This window comes from Corticium candelabrum, chromosome 9, assembly GCF_963422355.1.
Source record: "Corticium candelabrum chromosome 9, ooCorCand1.1, whole genome shotgun sequence".
In the NCBI taxonomy this organism is placed as follows: Eukaryota; Metazoa; Porifera; class Homoscleromorpha; order Homosclerophorida; family Plakinidae; genus Corticium; species Corticium candelabrum.
The window spans coordinates 7,701,808-7,725,407 of record NC_085093.1 but is presented as its reverse complement, the minus strand read 5'-3'; the positions used below and the strand labels follow the sequence as shown (position 1 = coordinate 7,725,407).

The following is a 23,600-nucleotide window of genomic DNA, read 5'->3' as shown; positions in this document are numbered from 1 at the left end:
CTGCTAATATTCAGTGAATACGTGAAGTGTGTGCTGTATTAATTCAATAAATTTTGTAATTATAACAATAAATACTCCACTTTTTGGTTTCCTTTAGAATGTTTGAAATCTATGCAGTCTGACTCGGGTCTTACCAAGTTTCTGTATTACTTCCACAATCCCCTTTCTCGTGTCACCACTTTTTCTTTTGTACATGTATCTCGTCCCGTCTTATCCTATCGTACTTATTATACTTGGACATGGGTGTGACTGAAAGGTTGGTTGACAGAATTCTGGCATGTCACAAAATTTGATATGACTTCTTTATTTTTAAAATGACATGCTGCAAAGTTGTTCTGATATAGTCCATTCTTGGTTGACGTTCAGTGAATTTAATATCATTAGCTATCGTTTTGGTTTGGCGATATGTAAATTTGAACTGACTAGGAAGACATTTGATTTCACAGAATATGAAATTGGCGTGGCAATGATCAAACTTCATCTAAAACCAACTTGATGTGACACTGCACCAGCTTGAGTTGACACTATGTGAACTGGATGTGACTAGACAGAAGTTGGAATTGACATACAGTAAAGTGAACTATGTGACTGTGTGTGAATTTGATTGGAAACTGGTGTTAAATCTTATAAGAGTACTTATTTGTGTGGGGTATTAATTTGTGTGATTTTGTGTGGTTTCTTCAAATTGCACAATTTAATTCCCGCATGCCAGGCAAGTCATGCGCATGCGCTAGGTTGCACATGTTTGCGATGTCCATTTTGAGGTTCGTCCATCGGAAGACATCGAATGAGAAAGACGTGTTTATGCCACCCATGATTCAATTCACTCTGCACCTAGTATAGTTTGTAATGGCTCTATAAGGACTGTATTCTGATGTTGGGCTGGGGTTCAGCACAGTGATCCTCTGGGACCATTGTTGTTCTCTTTGGTGGTTTCAGATTTGCTGGATGACATTCCCAACCAAGTTTTGAATCTACTCTTGCAGATCTGGTACCTAGATGATGCCACCTTCATCGGAACACGAGAATCCATATCATTGCTACTCAGTGCTTTGCAGTTAAATGGTTGAAAGTATGGTTTACACTTGAACCTAAGCAAATGTGAGGTCTTTTGGCCCACTGGTAACCAGTCTTTTCCTGAACTGCCTCCAGAAGTCCTATATGTTTTGCCAGGGATGGTGGTGTTGAGTTACTGGGTTTTCCAATGTTTGGCTTTGATGAATTTATGATCAGGCTTTCTAACGTTGAATAGGCAAAGTTTTGGAAGCTCAGAAGTGTCTCATAGGCATCAACAACCCGCAGATAAAATTACATGGTCTGGGTCTACAAGAGGCTTATAGATCAGCTAGTATTGCTTTTATGAGCAGCTGCAATCGTAGTAGAGACTTGGTCAGTCACTTTCTTCACTTTGCAACTTTTGAGAAGTCAAGTTTTCTAATTGATGGCGAATCTAGTGCTAAAGAAGTATTTCTCCAGAATTTTGGAACTTTTTGAGTCCAATTTTGTAATGTCAATTCGTCATCACAACACACATTTCAGTCTCAAGTTGAAAGTAGTAACTATAAAGCCCTCAAACTTTCTTGCACTCAGAGAGATCAAGCCAGACCTAACACAATTTCAGAACCACGTGCTGGAGTGGTGCTAAGAGCCGTTCCTAACCCAAACCTTGGCCGTTCCATGACTAGGCATGAGTTCTGTATTGCTGTTTGTTTATGGTTGGGCATAACTCTTTTTCTAGTTCATCCTTCTGCTGTAAGATGCAAGTGTGGTCAATTAATTGACGGTTTTGGTGACCACCTCCTTGGCTGCCGTCAGACTAATTTACGGTCAAAACATCACGATGCTCTCAAACATTATCTTCAGTGCTTTATTGATAGATGACTAAGGCACTTCAAAGGAGGAGAGATTCTTGTCAAACACTTGTGATTGCCTTAGAGACGTCTTCTACCCTAATTTTTTGACTGGTCGTTCTGCTTACTTTGATATAACTGTATGTAATTTGGTCCAACCTAAATTTGTGTCGAGTTTAGCAACTTTTGCAGATGCTGCTGGTCTGGCCGGGAGATTGAGAGAGACACCAAATATGATGACTTAGTGTTCTCTTCTGGTGCACTCTTCTATCCTCGTGTTGTGGAATTGTTTGGAGCTTGGACTCTTGCCAGTCTGGAAACTTTGAGAACCATTGCTACCAAAACAATTACTTCAAGCAACACTCAGTTTTCACAGGTCTACAATAACCTTATGCAGCAGCTGTCAGTTAGCTTGTGGAAGTTTAATGCTAGACTGATAGAAAGTGGACTACTTTAGATTCGGATGACTGTTTTTGGGATTTGTCTGTTATGTCTGTTTCTGGCTTGTTGTAAGAAGCAAGGCATATATATCAATAAAATTATGTGTATATATACATATGCTATGAAAGCGTTAGGCTCTCATGGTTGTGCTTCTCATGATGATGCAGATGCACTACAGGAGCTTCAGTCACGTCACCCACAGCATGCTCTGTCTCAATGGTCAGATGACATACCATCTTACTAGTTGTTGATTCCCAAGCAGTCCCATTTGCTTTGGAAGGTTTCCCTAGAGGGACTAGTCCAGGCTATTCTCAGCTTTGTGCTCAACATCTTTTAGATGCCATAAAAGGAGCTTGCACACCTGATACACAGTTGTGTCTTGACAATCTTACTCGTCTGATGTCAAAGTTGTTGGCTGGAAAGATTGATCACAGGGTAGCACCTTGGTTGTCTGGTGCACCACTCACTGCTCTCATGAAAAAGACAGTAAGTTATTGCTCAATTGCTGTAGGACAAGTTCTTCGTTGTCTGGCAAGTAGGATATGTTGTGCTTCCATCAGAGATCGTCTTCCAGATGTTTTTGTGCCTTACGGCCAAGTAGGTGTTGGCCTTAGAGGTGGTTTGGAAGCAGCTATCCACTCCATGCGTTCTTTCATTGATGCTACCTTTGCCAGAGAAGACTTCTGCTGTTTGAAAATTGACATGACTAATGCGTTTAATGAGTGCTCCAGATTGGCTTTTCTTGAACGCTTACGGAGAGAATTTCCACAGTTGTTTGCTTGGGCTCAGTGGTCATACCACTCACCTGGTGAGTTGCATTTGGAAACCATTGGATCCTGTCCACAGCCGTGCTTAACAGGGAGATCCCTTAAGTCCTCTGTTGTTTTCTCTGGTGATTCTGGAATTACTCTTTGGATTCTTATTCTGGCTTACACTTTCAACTGTGGTGCTTAGATGATGGCTCTTTCGTTGGTAATAGAGAATCAATATCGTCTCTATTACAAAGTTTACTGGCAAAGGGTCCCATTTTTGGCTTGCAAATTAACTTAAACAAATATGAACTATATTGGCCTTCTGGAGATCAAACTTTTCCTGAATTTCCTTCAGAAGTCAGACGCTTATCAGAAGGTATCGAGTTGCTAAAATCACCAGTTCAAGGATCTGTCTGTCGATTTTTTAAGTCCTCCACAGCTAAACATGTTGACAAAATTTTGTAGTCCCAGTCAAATCTTGGTAATCTTGATGATCCACAGGTTGAATTGCATTTGGTTCGAAGCTGTCAGAGTGTTTGCAAAGTCAATCATTTTTTACGAACTGTTCCGGCCATGTTGTTAGAACAATTACATCGCTTTGATCAAGGGTTGCGCCGATCTTTAGAAATTATTTGTCGTTCTTCTGTTGCATATATGGCATGGGTGCAAGCAACATACCTATTAGACCTGGTGGATTTGGTCTGAGAGAAGTAGTCCAGTCTTCACCAGCTGCTTTTGTAGGAAGTTCCAATTCTACTTGTAAGATGGTACAGGACTTTCTCAAAAAGAATTGGAATTCACTGGATATTGCAAATTTACATTTCTCAAGGCCTTTACTATCAGGAGACTCCGAAAGTCATCTTCAGATTTGTCACTATCTGAAAAGCAAACACTGTTCCTCGACTTTAGATTTCAGCACTGCTACTCAACGACAAATCCAATCAGAATTTGACTCTGAGTTAGTCAAGTATTTGTTGAACACTGCTAGCGTACGAGACAGAGAACGTTAAATTCAATCATTACATCTCATGCAGGAGCTTTGTCACGGGCAATACCCAACTCTAATCTCAGCCTTTCCATGTCTCCTCATGAGTTTGTAATTGCAGTACGGCTCTGGTTGGGAATCAAGATGTTTCCTTCTCCTTCGTCATCTGTCTTGTACAGTTGTGGTCAGCACATTGACACTTTGGGGATCACCTTCTTGGTTGTGGTTTTGGTCCAGAGCGCACACGTAGACACAATGCATTGGCAGAAGTTATTTTCCAGGCCTTATTGGTTGAGAACAGATGTTATGAGGGAGATGAGGTGCAATGGTTGTACTGAAAGCCGTCCTGGTGATGTCTTTCACCCTGATTTCTTGGAGGCTCGATCTGCCTATTTGACGTAACAGTTAGAAACTCTTTTCAGCCGTTATATGTTACAAAATCAGCTGTAAGCGCTGGAGCGGCAGCAAAGGCACGTGAAGAACAAAAGGATATTTGCCATGAAGACAGAGTTCGTGCAGCTGGTGGTCTCTTTTACCTCTTAGTGGTTGAGACCTTGGGGCTCTGGTCATTATTTAGCATCAAAACTTTGAAAGCTATTGCTTCCAAAACCTCAGCAGTCAGTGGCCTTAAATTCCACCAGGCTTTTCAAAATATGATGCAGCAACTTTCTATTCAATTATGAAAACATAACTCGAGAATGATTCATAAGAGAATTCAGCTTGAAGCACAGAATGTTGATAGTTGGGATACACCTAGTGTAATGTAAGACTTGTTGGTTTGGGGATGTTTGGGGATTGTTTGATTTTGAAACAAAATATATAAATAAAATAAAAAATACACAAACACACACACACACATATAGATAAAGGTTATAATTTTATTATGTTCTCAAGCTACATATGATAAGTCTCGTGCCTCCAAAGACAATCTCTGCAGAATCATGCAGGCATTGTGTACCCACTATCTGACTGAGAGTTGCTGATGGAGGTTGGTTACAGCTCTACTCAAAATCTGTCCTCTGCAAAAAGTTGTTTTTCTAACTATGTCTTTCAAATTTCTAAACTCTATGGAGACCAGCAGCCGAGCATTTCAAGACTAATGGGAAGAACATCCCACACGAACTAAAGTTTGATATGGTTTGTTGTTTGCTCGTTCTCCTGCTTCTGCTGCTACACCTGCACGCCCAGCCGCATCATTAATGAGAGAAGTCTGTAGACGATTCCAAACTAAAACATCAAATTTCGGATCTACTCATCATGAAATCAGGGTGATAATATCTCCTCGTCTGCTGCTATTGTGAAACGGACATCGTTGTTTATGTTGAGTGTTGGAGTTGTCGATAAGTAAAGTGCGGAAAACAACATCACATGAGGCATCATGGCGTCTTATTCTAGAAAATAAATATGTGTATATAAATTGCTCTAATATATTCCACACAGTTACGTGTCCCAAAATTGCACACTTGCATAACTGAACAATAAGTATTTTTACGTTAGGTAGGAAATGGGAATGTTTTACGTTTGAATAGGCTAAGGAGGGTGTCATTGGAATGGCAATTGCTGTAATATCATTTAAACTAGGTTATTGTTGTGTTGACAGTGTTTCTCTCGTTAGAAAATCTATTGTGAACACATGGGAATTGAGTTTATGTTTATTAACAACAAGGATCAATGTCAGTGTTCAATAAGTGTAGCTTGTTAAAGCTAAAGCAGCTAATGCTTGTTTCTGGATGTTGTAGGTGACTGGATTAGAAGGGAGTTTGAGTATCCCGAATCTGACATTCTAACTAGAGATGAGAAGCGAACTCTAATGGCTAGATTGATTAGATCAACAAAGTGTTGAAATAGAGTTGTGGTAGTGTAGCTCATTTTGACAGCTATGTTTCTTAGGTTTGAAGAGTTTTTGGCAAAGAAGTGGGTCTCTGAGAAGAGATTTGGCTTGGAAGGATGCGAGGTTATGTTGTTGCGTAATAGTAGTGTCTTGTCTGTCTCATTACGTCTTGGCATCACGTTTAGGTTCTTATTCCTGCTCTGAAATCTATCATTGATCATTCTAGCAAGCTTGGAGTGGACAGCTTTATTCTAGGCATGCCGCACCGGTTATTGCTATCTGATCCACTAAATACCGTACACTAGAAATTGCTGTTGTTTTCAGAGGTCGCTTGAATGTACTAGCTAATGTTGCTCGGCAGCCACTTGAAGAAATCTTTAGTCAGTTTGATCCCACTCTTGAACCAGGGGAAGAAGTGAGCAGTTTGCAAGTTTACTAAGGTGTTATTTATATGTGTGTTGTTTAAAGGGATCTGGTGATGTCAAGTATCATTTGGGAATGTGTCGAAGCAGATACAATCGAGTGTCAGAGCGTGATGTCAAGCTATCAGTGGTTGCTAATCCATCTCACTTGGAAGGTGAACATGCTAGAAGAAATTTGTTTATTGGAGGTCAGTGTGAACTGCGCTTGTGTGCTGTTTATATTTAGCTGTTGACCCAGTAGTTCAGGGGAAAACTAGAGCTGAGCAATTTTACAGTAGTGACAAGGAAGGGAGCCGGGTAAGTTATATGTGTAAGTATTGAAATTTTTGTTATTGGTGTCCAAGTTCCAAGTCATTAATAGTGTACTCACAGCTCACCAACATTACAGTACATAACAGTTATAAGACAAACAGTAACTTACTTTAGACGTCTACAATAACAAGATTCTGTGGTGAGGAACAAGTGACTTTAAGAAACTGTTGTCAGAAAAGTTGTTTCTTTTGGTGTTTGGTGTAAACAAGTCCAATGCCTGTGTTAGAGCAAGCTACTTGTGATAATGCAACTGCTAGATGTTCTTTCTAATACAGCAGAAACAGAAACTAATTCCATGGACATGCATTTGATATTAATTAATAATGCTGCTTGAAACAATTTTGCAGACAGTTTTGATGCCACTGTTACAAGCAGCTTCTTAGCACTATATTTTTGTGTAGTATTTGCTTCTACAGACAACTCATACTGTAATTTACAATTCTTTGCAATCACTGCTAGCTTCTTTCAACAGGATAGGCTGTTAGCTCATTGCCTAATCTGCCTCATTGATAGTACCAATTTCTTGAGTACCCAACCTATAATGGCATTCCTCACTTTATAAACAGCATGCAGGTTTAGTTACAAGAGTTGGCAGATTGCTATTTCTGCTAAACCTCTGACTTTAATGGCATGCTGTAGAATGTGACCTAATACAGTAATGGTCTGTTTAAGACAGATTTGCAGTGGCAATCTCAATTAGATGCCAAAATTCCACATAAGTTCAAATTACACTTGTTTCTAACCTTTATGCTGGATGCTACTAACTAATCATGATTAGTGCAATGCCATTCTAACGCCGTAAAGAGTAGTATTACAATTGCATTAGTGGCGTTAGTGGTTGCACGTGACTTTGGCACGTGAGGTAGTATACAAGAAGAGCATGTCGTCGATGTTTCTGATGTGGTGTTGTATGTTTAAAAGTACAAACGCAGCATTAATATGGTGATGTATACGGAAGCGCAGGCAGTTGTATACTGCGTGCATGCCTGTACATGTGACAACTTTCTGCCCTGAAGGAGCTGCCAGACAAAGCAAACTAAATGTTTCCCTTTTCAAGCAATGGCTTTGTCAAAACAATTCACGTGAATTCTTGCCGGATGTGATGGATGAAAACTGTTGAGACTAATTACACTCATGTGCCCATGTGACTTACTAATCATAGCTAGCGGTGTGAACACACTTGCGCTAATGTGGGCCTAATCATAGTTAGTTCAGATGTCGGTGTGAACACGTTTTAAGACACTTTGCTACTGGTAAAGGCAACAAACAACTGATAAAGGCAACAAGCAACAAGCATATTTAGTGGGGTCTGTTGTACCATTTGAAAGAAATGTAGCAGGAAAACTGACACAAGTAGAGATAAGGTCAATTTGCAAGAAATCTTTAATTAAAGGGTAACTGCCATAAAAAAATAAAAATTTGTTTTATGTTGGCAATTGATTGTTCTAGATACATACGTCGCAGAAAATGGGGTGGATTTTCCAGTTGCGTCTTTATTGTATATAGAAGGTCAAAGTCACTTCCTGTTCTTCAACTGGTGGTAAAGGAGTGGTGCTGAGTGCATGTCATACAAGAATACTTTCACACTAAAAAATAATGCATAAAGGCATTGAAGTTGTTAGTAGGTCTTAACGAAGCCTGTGAAAAAGAATGGTACAGTATTGCGCAGCTGAAGGATACTAACTTTTGCTATTGAAGAGTTAGCAGTTTTCAGTTTCGAGACATCCACAGTTGCAAAAGAAATGGGAAGACAACAGCTTACTGAAGTGGTCCAACCATTTGGACAGTATCGCAGCAGTCACTTTGAGAGTGATTGTTTGAGGTGCTTGGCCTGGTTCTAGAAGAGCAAATTTCAGATCTGAGAACTGTTTGGCAATTTGAGTGAGTTGTTGCACGCACGCCTCCATTCATGAAGATGTCAACAATGTGGAGCCTACACGAAGAAAAGAGAATTGCAAGAAACAAAACTGAGCAAACAAGCATTTAGCTCAGGACAAGTATACAAGTTTTACAGTTTTATTTGTTAGATCAAGGCTACCCAGATATAATTGCTGGTTGTTCAGTCATGTTTTCTGATTTTACTATTGTAAAAAGCTATTACTGGGCACTCTGGTCTTCTTCTTGTTGACTTCTGAGGTAATCTCTCAGCTACAGAGATCGTATCACTGAGGTTAAACCTGTATGGCTCATCGACCTCTTGGAGATCTTTCTCATTCTACAATTGAGATGATGATGAAACTTGTATCTTTACTTGACAAGCCTTCAGAAGAATCGTGATCACAATTATAATCTAAGGATTATAACTCTGCCTTGGACTTTGAGATGTGGTGGGAATTTATACATTACTTGCATTGTGCTTAAGAGTCTTGTATGACTTTAGACCCTGCTTTATGTGAAAAGTTGAAACTCTTTTATGTAATGTAGAGTACTAGAACCATCAATTGGCAAGGTAAAAGAATTTTTGATTTGTGGCAGTTACCTTTTAAGCTATTACAACATTGACAGAATAAAACACTTTTACTTTGCACTTTGTTGTAATACACATACGTACTCAGTTCAGCAGAAATGACACTTGCAATTATGGAAAAATAGCTCACAAGTGCATGCTTGCACACACACACACACACACACACACACACACACACACACACACTTGAGTTTTTTATGGTAGTTGGCATTGAGTTATATACTACTGCTATGCAGCTAACATGTTTGTGTGTTAGACAATGAGCATACTGTTGCATGGCGATGCTGCTTTTGCTGGTCAAGGTGTTGTGTATGAGACGTTTCATTTGAGTGATTTGCCCCACTACACAACACATGGTACAATTCACATCGTTGTGAACAATCAGGTAAGATGTCGTACTTTCTATTAGTATTTGAAAAGTATTAGTTTCTGCAGATTGGCTTTACAACTGATCCACGTGTAGCTCGATCTTCTCCTTACTGTACGGATGTGGCAAAGGTAAGGGCATGGAAGAAACAGAAATGGAAGAAGCTATAACGTAACAAGGCACTGTTGCCTTAGGTAGTGAATGCACCAATTTTTCATGTGAATGCGGATGAAGTTGAGGCTGTGATGAAAGTGTGCCATGTGGCATCTCGGTGGCGCAAAGAATATCATAAAGATGTTGTCATAGACTTGGTATGTGATGTGTAGTTTTCTGTCTGCTAATTAAAGCGTACCTTGTATTAGGTCTGTTATCGACGGAATGGGCACAATGAGTCAGATGAACCAAAACTCACACAGCCACTTATGTACCAGAAAATAGAAAAACATCGAAAAAGTCTTGATGTCTACAAGGACAAATTATTGGCAGCAGGCATAGTGTCTGAAGAAGAATATCAAGTGACTGTGAATGGAGGCTGTAGAAGCATGCAGTCATGATACAAACTTGATCTCCTTTTTGCAGGAAGAAGTTGCCAAGTATGAGAAAATATGTGAAGATAGTTTTCAGACAGCTAGACATACTCCATCGAATAAAGTAGAGCATTGGCTAGACTCACCATGGGAAGGTGACAAAATGTGGTTATTGAAATTTTGTATTATCTCTAATGCAGGTGTCTATAAGGCTTTAGTATTACTCAACCAGAATTGAAACCATTGCGATCTACAGGAGTGGAGGAATCCGTGTTGACTCGTATTGGTCAGGCAATGAGCTGTGAACCTGGTGATGACTTTACATTACATGGAGGTGATTTCTATTGTATATTACAGTTGGATGTCGGTTATCTGAACGCTAGTTATTCGAACACCTCAGATAACCAAACGCATCAGATAACAGAACACGGAGTACCTCGGATATCACCTAGAATTATGCACTCTGAACTGTTATGCACATGCACAGCAAGGTGTAATGTCAAGTTTTAGTAACATTATATGGTAAACTACGTTCTCATTACCTTACAGAGTGCAGTCAAGTTTGGGTCTTGTGCAATTGTTGTTCAGTATGCATGTATTCAGTTTAAATGAGCGCACATGGGCAGCCTTGGAGGCACAGGGACACCTGTTTGTATGTCAGGCGAGTTATCATCAGTTATCAGAAATATTCAACGTTATGAACTGGGCCGGGTCCCAAAATGTTTGGATTACTGACACGATTGTATGTAGCAGTTATGTCTGTGTAATGTGTAAACTAACAAACTAACATGCGGGGCTATCTCTAAGATGCCGTTTATTTTGATTTGTGTCTTAGGAATAAAGCGAGTTCTCAAGCATCGCCAGGAGATGATTGATTTTCGTCGAGTAGACTGGGCATTAGGTGAAGGCATGGCTTTTGGTTCTTTACTGAAGGATGGTGTCCATGTTAGGCTGAGTGGGCAGGATGTTGAAAGAGGAACCTTCAGGTTTTTACATTGTCTATTGATTTATGTATCTATTGATTCAAGTAGATTGGATTGTGCTTTAGCCATCGACATCATTTATTACATGATCAGAAAAAAGACACAATTACACACAATCCGTTTGAGCATCTTTTTTACCCTGATCAAGCTGCTTACACTGTATGCAATAGTTCTTTGTCAGAGTATGCCGTGCTGGGTATTTATATATTATTGAGTTCAAAGATTTGGCTGATGATTTGACTGGCTTGTATTCAGGATTTGAATTGGGCTTTAGTCATGCTAGTCCTCAGTCTTTGGTGTGTTGGGAAGCTCAGTTTGGAGATTTCAACAACACGGCTCAGGCAAACTTTATTTTCTTGCTGACTTGCTGCCTGTGAAATGTGATGGCTTTGCAGTGCATAATTGACCAGTTTCTTAGCTGTGGACAAGACAAGTGGATTAGACAGAATGGGCTTGTGGTTTTACTGCCGCATGGTTATGAGGGCATGGTGATGTTACTTGATCTCTTGGTCTTCTTAATGTCTTTTGTAACTTTAAGTGTGTGTGCAGGGACCAGAACATTCCAGTGCACGGCTAGAGAGATTTCTTCAAATGTCAAACGATGATGCAGAAATATTTCCCGTTTGTCTTTGCAAGTTTTTGTAATGTATTGTGTACATTTTTGTGTTTGTAGCCCTTGAATGATCAGTTTGAGGTGAAGCAACTGAAAGAGGCAAATTGGATTGTAAGATCTTTCAGCACAATTCTTGTAATGTAATGACATTCAGGAAATTACAGGTTTCCAACTGTACAACTCCAGCTAACTACTTTCACGTTCTTCGCAGGCAACTAGCATTTCCTTTTCGGAAACCTGTACAATGTTTCACAAATATTATGCACTTTTGGTTGCGTATTAAATGTATATATTTTTAGTTGATTATCATGACTCCCAAGAGTTTGTTGCGATTACCAGAAGCCAGATCATCTTTTGATGATATGACACCAGGTTTGATTAAAGCTGCATGTTTTTGACTTTCTATGTGCAGTTACAGCTTGTTTTGCTTGAAACAGGTACATTTTTCAAGAGAGTAATTCCAGATGGCAGCATACCTTGTGATGATGATGTGAAGAAGCTCTTGTTTTGTTCAGGGAAAGTATACTATGAACTTTTGAAGGTACAAACGAGTAATAATGTGGTGTTGTGACTGTTAAATACTAAGATCTCAAGCATTGCATTACAGGACACACTCCAGATATTATGTAGGTTGATCCTTTTGGCTCCTAATTATATTACAAAATTTAAGGTTTCAAATGTAATCTTACTTTAACCAACAGCCTGGAAGTATGTGAATACGTACAACAAACTCTATATTCTTATGTTAATCAAGATGAAGCACTTAACTAGCTTTTTGTGAGTCAGGTTATACAAACAATGAACATGTGATACCTTATTTTCAGAATCTGTTTGTGAATCACATGAAATATTTTTGTCAAAATGCATTTTGTGTGGTTAAAACAGTGTTTTCATGTGCTTCAAAGTGCTGTTTGGTGATGGTTTTTAATTCTGTATGTGAGCTCAAGCAGAAGTAGAACTCTTAAAGACTGGTTCACAACATCTATCGGAGACGTGTCAGACTCTGCGGGACAGCTGTGCCCCTCCATCCAGTTAGTGTTCACAATTTAGCACCTCCTTCCGTGCTATACACAATCATCATCATTTGACAAATCAGAATGGACATGCGTGATGAAGAAAAAAGCTTCTTTAGTGTTTGTTGTGGCGTTACTGCTGTAACAAAGTTATGAGGAAAAAAAAAGAGGAAACGTTCATTGTTTACAGTGCAATTGCATGTGCCAATTGTGCCATTTTAAATGTTGCTAATTGGGTGCCACGTTTGCATCACTTTCTGTTACAGTGTGGCAACTTTTGGTTGGACAGGACAAAATAGAATCTATTCTATCCGTCTGGTACCACTCCGGTAAGCAATCTGGCTGTTGTACGGCTGGAGCAGTGTCTTTGATGTGGTTGGCTGGAATGGAACAGGTTGCTCTCCGGCAGACATTGTGAACCAGGCTTAAGGCACTTGGCAATGTTTTTAGAAGTTGAGCTGCTTCAGAGGCACAGTTCAAGATATAGTCATACTCAACATAAGGCAAACTCATTTCTGCACCCATAAGAGTTGATTATTGGGTAGATTACCTTATCAGGCCTTACTGTTATAGCTAAACTATTGTTCTTGTATGGTAGTTTATTGTCATGATGATTACATGTTGTGATGGTTGAAGGTAGTGGTATAAAGTGAGTGTTTCTTTTTTTCTAAAGTTTTTTACAGATTTAGAAGCACAGTTTTGATTTGATTGTGCTATTGTATAACAACACTGGGCATTGTAGCATATCTGCACTGACAACTTTGAATCCCTCATACCTCTTTTTTTGCACACTTTCTGATTTCTACAGCTGTATATTGTCTTACAAGGCATTGGATGCCATCCTACTCGTAGGCATTGCCACTATGGGCAGCAACTTAAATTTGAGAATCAAAAGAAGACTTTCCGTAAGAATGTGCATAATTTGAAGCCAATCCTTTAACTGCATTGCCTGTGTATAGGTAGATGTAGGTAGGTAGGACTGTGTTTCCACTAGCTGCACCTTAAACTAGTTTAGCTTAAACGCGTTTAAAAACTATAGTTCAAGAAAGCGACTGTTTTCGCTAAGAACTTGCACATCCGGGATGTTCAAAACAAACCGTCTAGGAATGCCTTATTTTGAAGTATTGGACTACTTTGTTGACGAGTCAGAGCAACTGTTGGTTGCAACTGATTCAGCATCTGCTAGTAGGAATTTGCATTTTGGCAGATTGGCATATTTTAGTGTGTGCCAATTTAAAATTTGCCATTAATTTGTCCACCGGGATATGTTGACGTCATTACCCACTTGGATCAGATGTCTAATGGTGAGGTGGCAGTTTGTCAAACGGATGAGACCACAGGATTGTAATCCCTGCTTACCATTTGTTGTGCTTATACCTGCCTAGCAAGAAGGACACACAAGAGAATGATGCAGTTGAAGCTATCAATGAAGCAGAAGTCATCCTGGTCACGTTCTTTGTGCTGACACTGCAATTCTTCATCAATACAGTAGTTGGAGACCACTATGTTAGGGAAATGTGATGGCCACGAACACAGCTGGCAGTTGCAAATTCCTTCATGATGTGGCCACCTAACTAGTGGGTGATATTAAACAACAATGTTCAACCCCCAAAATATATTTTCGCTAATGAAATTTCATCTTATACGGTATTGGGAAAAGATGAAAAATAATAGTAACATTAAAGGCATTTTGTTTGTATCAAAAATAGATGTCATACCATGTCCCATTGTTTGAATCAGCTGCTGAACAGTGGAGCTAAGACAAGTAGCTACACCCGCAACCTTGAGTTCTTCACAGTACACTCGAACCTTCCTAATATTCTGACCTCCGAGATCCAGACACCTCCCTAGATTTGACACTTTTACCCTGCGCTTATCAGAATTTGGGGCTCCGATGGTAAGCACTTTGGCAAGATGCTACCTGTATAACACTCAATTCTCAAGCCGTCTTGACTACAGTCACATGCCAGTACACAAGAGAACGCGTGTGTAACGTATGCTCTATTGGGAAGTACACATGTACATTACAGTGTAGCACAAGTCTGTACTGTACACGCATACTGTATGCAGATCTGGTATCACCAATCCTTACATTAAGACGGTCTGGGATTCCAAGGATATAACGCGTGTTACCTATCTCTATCTTCTGGACATTTCTGGAATCCGGACAGTGGCTGATCCCATACTGCTCCGATTAGGGAGGTATGAGTGTACATACTTGCAATTGAGTAAAGTGCACTTTGCAAGTTTCCACGCTTGAGGTGTTGACCACATCGGCTTCAGCAACTACAAATGGTCAATGCAGGCGCCCAAATGGGTACTGGTTTTCTCACCTAGAACAAGTGGAAAACTCTATTTGGGGGCACAGTCAAGCTTACAACGGCTTTAGACACGGAAGCTACCAGTGGCCAGTTGCTATGCAACAGGTTAGCAGACTGCTGTGGTATGCCTACTATGGTATGATGTCGTTCACTTAAGTTTTGGAAGTCTAATATACTATGCAGTTTAAGGGAAGCTCTTATTGTCGTTTGTTTGGAAACTATATATATGTAAAACTATTGATGCTTACTGCTGTCAAAGGGCTGGAGAGACTCTAACATGTAAAGTACGGCTTAGAAAACTTGGAGAGAAGACTAAAGATGAAGTAAATCTTTACTGTTTCACTGCAATATTTCTATTAATGGGTGAAGGCCCAAGTTGTGATATATCACACACGTTTGTGTGTCATATTGAGTCACTAATCACAGTGTGCAGTAGTTGCATTTGTTCAGGGCAGCATAATTCCTAGAAGATACTCCACTATTCATTTTATGAATGTCTATCAGTGAATATTATCTATGAAAATGATGAGCGTGTGCAATAGTGTGCCCTTCATGCTTGCACACAGGTTCACCAAAATTGTGCTCATTCTCAGTAGGTCCTGTTCGGTTGGATAGACAGTTGAAATGGCTATTTTGAGGATGGGGACATGGGTCTGGCAGAAGAAGAGGCAAGCTCATTTAATGTATTAACTTACAGATGTTGCGTAAGGAACAGTTAACACAGTAGTGTAGAGTGTTAAATTGATGTGACTAGTATTTGCTAATACTTTGCAGTTGCGCTTTTCTATTGCTGCTTATTATGACAAAGTTAAACATTATTGGCTGTTTGAAGAATGGGAGGCAACAGGACAGGATAGAGCTATCAAGACTTGGCTAACCTGTAATTGTTGACAGGGTTTTTTGAGATCTGATCGTCCAATAGATTTTGGGAACTGGTAAAATTATCACAAGATTTGGGTTTCATTTTGTTATTCAGCAAACAGGATTGTTTCATGCGATAGTCAGCATGGATTCTTCGATTTGAGAAAAAATTCAAAAATATTTTTTGTATTGCGTAAAAGTGTACTACTAGACTGTGTCTCTAAAAGAACAGTGGGAGTTTAGTTTACAAACAATGCAGGAAACTTTTGACAAGTATGAAGATGATATCTTGAGAGAGATTGGTAGTACCATTGTAGAACAGATTGTGGTTCATTCATAAACTATCAAACGAACCTACTGTAATGAAAGATAGAGCCCCGGTTATGTTGGTGATATGGCCCTCATTGCTGCATCATGAAGGAAAGGCCAACACTGACAAGTTGAAGCGCTAGCTATAAGGTGTTTGTTTCTCACTTTCTGCTATTTTACAACCGACCTCTTTACTATCATGCTAGCTGATTAGCTCATTCTTTGGCCGGGGTAAATTAATTAAGGTAATTAACACAAATTGCCATGATATAATTCTGTTATTGGGCAGAGAAGCAAAACTTTTGTATCATTTGTTCCTCCTGTATGTGACCAAACGGTTTTAATTAAAGATCCCGAAGATTAAAAATATCTTGCTTTTATCCATGTTGACGGTAATAAATGACACTCGCTGTGCAAACATTAGGGAAGGTGAGCGCAGGCGTGTAATGACCAGATATAGTGAATAAAGCAACACCACACATTCATGATTGGAAACTACACTATACACAGCCAAATCATAGGATAGGGGCATGCTTGCTTTCACGCTGTTAGCTTGCAGTTTACCATTAATTTAGCATGAATCTATTCTGGCTGAGGTAGGCCTAGGAGTTGTGTACACGTAGCCTTGACACTAGGCCTTCCTTCACTTTTGGTGGTCCTTCTACGCAAGGATAGCAAGGGGTATCACGTGATGTTTTCTCATGTGATGCTGCCCCGTTGCTATCCTCGCATGGAAGGACCACCAAAAGCAGAGGAAGGCCTAGCGTCGAGGCTAGTGTACACTGGTGCTGTGCCTTTTTAGTAGATAATATGATTGTGGTAAGAAGATAGCCAGATGGTTTTGATTGCCATTGTAATAATAACAGATGTCTGGTTCATGACTCGCTTCCGCGTCTGCTAGTAGTAAAGAATACATTTGATCCACAGGTAGGTTTAATAGGCGAGAAATTGACCATCTGTCGTCGCAGTCACATCATTGAGAGATTTCACGTGGAGGTCGACTCCTCTAGAGGAGACCGACAATCTAACAATGGGCACAGTCGAGTCTAGGGTAGAACAGCAGCTGAATGACAGTTTGATCGCTTCTTTCCACCGCATCATTGGAGAGCCTACTTTGCTCGCGTGCGCACGCACACACACACACACACACACACACACACACACACACACACACACAGACACGGCTTTGGAATGTATAGAGAAGCGATTACTTTATAATTAGAAACAAGAGCATGCTGCTATAAGTGAGTTTTACCGGAAATTATTCTAAATAGAGTTTGAACTATGATGGATGCCATTATAAGGTGAGGTGCTGTTATATCCCGAGGTAATCATTGTATTCTGCGGTTGCTTTGTATTTTGTCTATTTTAAAGAATGGAAGTATAGGTGTTACCATGTGCTAAAGTGGGGGATGCTCCCAGCAAAGCAGCAGAACAGAGGACGATGAATCATGAAGATCTATTGACGAAACAACTACTGGTAAGCCGAGAGGCTGCAGGAAAGTGTATACCATCAATTTCAAGTTGGTGGCTCACAAAGTTTGACAAAGTAGGTGGAAAAGTTGGTAGGGCTTTAAGAGAGTAAGGAGTTTCTCGTGGTTGCCTTTAAGTGTGGATAAAACAGAGGCATGCTTGAAGATCTGAGAAAGGACCATCAAGTGTCTGTTTGAAAGACGAGGAAAGCAACTGGTAGAAGAGCCAAGTTCCCACAACTTGAAGGAAGACTCATCAAGTGGTTAGTTCTCAAGCGAAATCAAGGGTTTGCTAATTAGTAGATGGCGAACCCATCCGAATAACAGACGCAGAAGTGAATCATCAGAAGAAATCTAAAGAATAGTGATTGACTCATATTGTATCAGATCAATGTTAAGGGTAGAAATAGAAACTTCAATTTGGTGCATGTGGTTCTTGGGCGTAGAAGTATCATAGCATGAAGGTTGGTAAATTACCCTCACATACAACGGCGTGCTCTTGTTTGAGAGGTTACACGCCTATTGGCAAACAGGAATCTTGAATAGGGAATGACGGAAAGACAGCTGTCATCTAAACAGTTTGTTTACAGAGCTGTTATACTCTTGGTTTCCGTTTGTGGATGTAGTAGGTTTACTGCAACGCAAATGCAGCTTCTACATGCATTGTTTTTATTGGATGTGTCAAATTAAATAGCAAGACAAAAAGAAAGAAATAGCAAAACATGACACAAGTTACACACATTTTCTATAACAGACAAGTACAAACTGAAAGCTTGCTACTTCCATATGGATCAGATCTCGCATTGATTGAAAGGCTCTTCTGTCTTTTTTTAAGACTAATGACAGCTCAAACACCTACATGACGTGCTGAATGTGTCATCCGTGTGCTGGATGCTTTAGGCTGTGCATCAAGTCAAGTACGTTGCAGTCGTCTGCTAACAATAGCTCTCTTGCTAAAGCCTTGGGACTTTGACGTTATTTTTGGTTATACTGCACAGCACTTTCACCAAATAGTAAAACTTGTTGAAAGAAAGATACAAGGCCGGTATCTTCCTGCAGGAAACCTATGGTCCAGACAACCACAGAAGCAGAGAATAGGCAACGAGTTGTTCAGATGATTTCCCGTATCTACATACAGTCTTACTCTCTTAGGTTTAATCATACCAATTGCTGCTAACGCACCCAAAATTCAGCGAAACATGATCTATGAACTAATCTAAGAAGGGTCTCCTTTTGAGGCTCCACGGTTGTAATGGCACAGTCGATACTTGCGTGATAATTTGGAGTCTCAGTTTGTCTTCCTTGCTAACCAACAATCAGAGCTACGCTCATGCCACATGCGGGTACTAAACACGCCCACGCAGGTAATTTCAATGCTTTATTTCTTCGTTATGGTAAACTTCTGCAGTAAACGTTTGCAAACGGTTGTGGCACAAGAGCTTGAGCATGGCTTGGGTGGACTACCAGAAAGCCTATGACAGCATGCCACACAGTAGGTTGCTCCAATGCTTTCAGATCCATAAGATCAGTCCAGTCTTGTGCAAGTTCTTCTCATTTGTGATGAAGAGTTGGAGGGCATCGATGGTGCTTTCTTGCGGGAACAGTATGATCAAGACAAGGCTTATGCAGACCAGGAGGGGTATTTTCCAAGGTGACTCAATTTCTCCACTTCTCTTCTGTATGGCTCTCAATCCTCTGAGTAAGGAGTTAAACAGAACCGGTTACGGCTACCGGATGACCACTGGGCATGGTGAGACTGCCAAACGTCAGCTCATCAGTCATCTACTTTACATGGATGATCTGAAGCTGTATGGCAGAAACTCTGATCAGTTGGATGGGTTGTTGCACACAGTTCTCACCTTCTCTGATGACATCCAGATGAAGTTTAGTCTGGACAAATGTGCTGTTGCATACTTTGTCAACGGCAGACTATCTGGACACAACTCTGGAGTGACGGTAGGAAAAACGAACACCATCAACTGTCTGGAACTGGGTCAAGTCTACAAGTACTTGGGTGTAGATGAGAGTAACTGCATTCAGCACAGCCTGATGCTGGAGAGACTCCGTCGTGAGTACTTCCGCAGAGTGAAGGTGGTTCTCCGGACTGAGTTGTATGGTCAGAACAAGATTCTAGCCATCAATTGGTTTGCACTACCAGTTCTCAATTTCCTTTTTTGGCGTCATTCATTGGGAGTACACGGACCTGCAGCAGCTCGATTGACGGACCAGAAAGCTCCTCTCTATGCACGGTGTCTACCATCCTGCTGCAGACATAGACCGACTGTACGCTCCTTGCAGTGTTGGGGTAGGGGTTACAACAGATTGAGTCGACATATCAATCTTGTATTGTGAGGCTCAACTGTTACCTTGCTGACTGTTCTGATCTATTCATACAGATGATACGGGAGTGTGACTCCGGAAAATCTTTGCACTCAATCAGGCGCATGGCTTGTCGGTTTACTGCACAGCTGCAGAGGAGTCTTGCTTCAGACGACAAGTCGCAGAGCTTACACAGGAATGCATCCATCTGGGTTGAAGGTGGCTTCGAGCAAGCGCCTGAAACAGATGCGAGACATTACCGTACGTGTTGCAGTTCTCTTTGTGTGCGGTTCTGGAACGGGAAGCCTATGCACTGGCAGTATCGCCGTCTCACTGAGCAACCACCTGTGGACATGAAAGAGACCTACGGATGGCTAAAGGCAGCGAATCTTCCTGCTGCAACTGATGGACTGGTTGTTGCACCAAACTCTTGGGACTCGGTACTATGAGCGCAAGATTCTACATTGTGATGTCAGTCCTACTTGCCGCATGTGCAGTGTAGGCCTTGAAACAGTCGACCACATTGTGGCAGGCTGTAAGGCTTTGGCACCGACGGACTACACTGATCGACACAATCAGGTGGCCTCCATCATTCACTGGGATGTTTTTCGTCATCTTGGGGTTTGAGTGGAGAGCAGATGGTATTGGCATCATCCTGATAGGCTTATGGAGACGGATGACATTACTATGATGTGGGATACCGCCATCCTCGCTGCAAGGAAGATCAAAGCCAATCGTCCAGACATCTGTTTCAGAAATAAGAAGACAAACACTTGTCTTCTTATGGATATCAGCTGTCCTGATGGCAGCATTGGCAAGAAACATGCTGAGAAGTTGGCGAAGTACAGCGACTTGCGAGTGGAGATAAGTTGCATGTGGCATTGTCGAACACTGGTGGTTTCGGTGGTCTTGGAAGCTTTGGGCACAGTTCAAGCAGGTATTGCACGGTGGCTGGACATTATTCCAGGTCATCACAACCTGCAGCACTTACAGAAAACAGTGCTTCTGGGATCTACTCGGATCCTTCGTAAAGTCTTGTCTTCTGTCTAGACAGCCGTGATGGTCTAAGTACTTCTGAAGCAGGGTTTGCTTCTGGTACTTGTAATAGACTTTACAAACCGGACTGATCTGGTTGAGCACGACATAATTATTGTTTGTATGCATAAATGACACATCTGTGTCTCCAAAGCCTAAGTCTGCTGGACACTGTGTGTGTGTGTGTGCGTGCGTGCGTGTGTGTGTGTGTGTGTGTGTGTGTGAGTGAGTGAGTGTGGTGACTTTACGTAGTTAGCTGTGAGTTTGTGTAGGTGTGTTGTAGTGTTTAGTTTGTATTAGTGATAGTGATGCACAAGTTTTCTTGCGAGTGACTGTCAGATAAAGTGTGTTTACCAGTGAAATTGAATAAAGTGAGTGAGTGAGTGAGTGGTGTTACAGCTCAGTTGGTTAGGGATTTATCCAATAGAGTGTGTACATCCAGGACTTTGCAGGTTTGCAATTTCAAGTTACAGTGATGACGAACTATGGCGTGAAACTCACACACACAATTGCTTCTTTTGACTCAGGAGTATAGACACGTACCTGGTCTTTGACTGAGGGACTAAGCGCCCATCGCATGTGGCGTGACATCAGCCACTGGGGTCTAGGTGAGACTTTGGGTGCTCACACTACGGTTGGCTTCACAAGCTGGTGCTCCTGTGAGTACCTGGCCTGGCTCCAGGAGATTTTTAGCACAGGCCCACACAGGAGCCCGGCTAACATGGGGTGTGACCAGTGTTTGGCAGCTCCTAACGTTTAGTTGTGTGTGTATATGGTGTGTGTGTGTGTGCGTGCGTGCGTGCGTGCGTGCGTGCGTGTGTGTGTGTGTGTGTGGTTCTTAGTTGAGTTTCTGCTTAGGCTAAGAAGACAAGAGGGCATGGATCCCACATTGCTATTGTCAGAGTTGAACAGGTTTTCTATTCATTTGTGCATTTTGTTACTTGCCACTTGTAGATGTTGTTTGTGTAGTTGTCTCCATTTCCTTTTGATCTGGTGATCCTAGAGGCTAAGAAGTATCCTAACGCAGATATTGTGTGGGCACAAGAAGAACCAAAGAATATGGGAGCTTGGACATACGTGCAGCCTCGTCTAGCTACTGCACTTGCTGGGACACGACGTGTCACGTATGATGATTGTTGTGTGCTCTGCCCAAAGTTTGTAGGGCATATGAAACATGTTTATGTTGAAGGTACGCTGGGAGACCTCCGTCTGCAGCCACAGCTACTGGCAATAAGAAGCATCATTTGGAAGAGCAGAAGCGACTGATAGACTTAGCGTTGTCTATTTGATCTTCTACTTTACTTGTTGACAGCAGTATTCAGAAGACAATTTTGTCGGCCTGAGAACTTATTGGATTGTTTGCGTACATTTCAGGTTTTACCTTAGGTATAAGATGGACAAAGTTGTCATGCCAACATCTATACACTTATACTCTTATATAAAGGATAGCTGTGTGCTCGCGTGCGTGCGTGCGTTCGTGTGTGCGTTTTCTCCAAACGGCGAGTCGTAGCGTCATCAATTGTCGCTCGCGCACGCCGAATCGATCGATCTCGACAGTGAAGGTATCATCGTCTTCGAAACACGTGTCTAACGAGAAGCCACAGTCTGACTTTTGGGTTACCAAATAAGGGAATTTTGGGTGGGGTTCACTAATGATCGGGTAGGATTGCTATACATGTATATACGCCGGTTGTGTAGAGTGAATTGGTGTGTGATTTGGAAGTTGTGGGGACTAAACACGTAAGGCGTGTGTGTATCATCGACCCAGATAGTCGTTGAACGTCGTAGCGTGGCACGCATTCGCCTATCCTTTGAGAAGACCGTTCGTTACACTGGGGGCTCAGGCGGGAAAGGAAAAGCGAAAGGAACGTGTGCCGAAAACGTTGCAGCAATTCGAGAAGTGAGACGTGGGTCACAAGTAGAAGAGTTTGGAAGGTGAGTGAGTAGAGTCAAGTACATAGAATGGAGCGATTAATTGAAATGGGAAGAGAGAATGTGCCTGAGTGGCGAAGCGCTGCAAGCATTCGTGACAGAGCAGCAATCAATTCAAAGAGAAGAGAGAAAGAGACTTGAAGAGGATACAGTTAGAAGTCGACGCGAGAGAAGCGGATCGTATATTATAAGCACTAGTTGGAGATGAAGAAAGTAGAAGGGGAATCGGCCACAGAAGTGGAGATAGCTACCGAGCCAGGAGTTGGTAGTGGTAAGCGACCAGGCAGGTTTCCTAAATTACCTCCTTTTCAGGAAAGTAGTGATGAAATAGATAGCTACTTGCAACGTTTTGAGAGGTTTGCAAAGAGCAACGGTTCGCCCGACTTTGAATGGGCAACAGCTTTAAGTGCGTTGCTCACTGATAAGGCTTTAGACGTGTATTCCAGAATGCCGGACGACGCTGCTCTCAACTTCGTTTACTGAAGGAAGCCTTACTCAAGCGCTATGACTTAACGACAGATGGATACCGCAACAAGTTTAGGAAGTGTCGCCCGGAGCTGTACGAGAACCTGGAGCAGTTTATTACTCGGTTGAATACGTATCTTGACAAATGAATCTTGTTGTCTCATACTGCAGACACATCGAATGGCATCAAGGACCTGTTCATAAGAGAACTATTTATCAACGCATGTCTAAGAGATTTAGCAGCGCATCTTTGTGTGTGTGTGTGTGTGTGTGTGTGTGTGTGTGTGTGTGTGTGTGTGTGAGAGAGAGAGAGAGAGACTCAA

The 23,600-nt window shown here is 41.3% G+C and overlaps 2 protein-coding genes across 2 annotated transcripts; both read left to right on the top strand.

Moving 5' to 3' along the window:
• The first annotated feature begins 213 nt into the window (after positions 1-213).
• Positions 214-22,326, top strand: LOC134184837 (2-oxoglutarate dehydrogenase complex component E1-like). The gene is made up of 26 exons (XM_062652599.1): positions 214-256; positions 5,644-5,701; positions 5,768-5,864; positions 5,919-5,982; positions 6,045-6,127; positions 6,184-6,274; positions 6,328-6,436; positions 6,508-6,578; positions 9,317-9,445; positions 9,496-9,558; positions 9,622-9,738; positions 9,790-9,942; positions 10,007-10,109; positions 10,166-10,288; positions 10,790-10,940; positions 11,003-11,133; positions 11,193-11,278; positions 11,333-11,425; positions 11,487-11,558; positions 11,611-11,661; positions 11,715-11,789; positions 11,850-11,922; positions 11,988-12,091; positions 21,739-21,792; positions 21,850-22,004; positions 22,070-22,326. The coding sequence occupies exons 2-26, from the start codon at positions 5,662-5,664 to the stop codon at positions 22,167-22,169; spliced, it is 2,388 nt and encodes a 795-aa protein (XP_062508583.1). The 5' UTR covers positions 214-256; positions 5,644-5,661; the 3' UTR covers positions 22,170-22,326.
• Positions 16,801-21,724, top strand: LOC134184838 (uncharacterized). Its single transcript, XM_062652600.1, has 2 exons — positions 16,801-17,603; positions 17,665-21,724. The coding sequence occupies exon 2, from the start codon at positions 18,973-18,975 to the stop codon at positions 19,876-19,878; it is 906 nt and encodes a 301-aa protein (XP_062508584.1). The 5' UTR covers positions 16,801-17,603; positions 17,665-18,972; the 3' UTR covers positions 19,879-21,724.
• Positions 22,327-23,600: the final 1,274 nt, after the last annotated feature.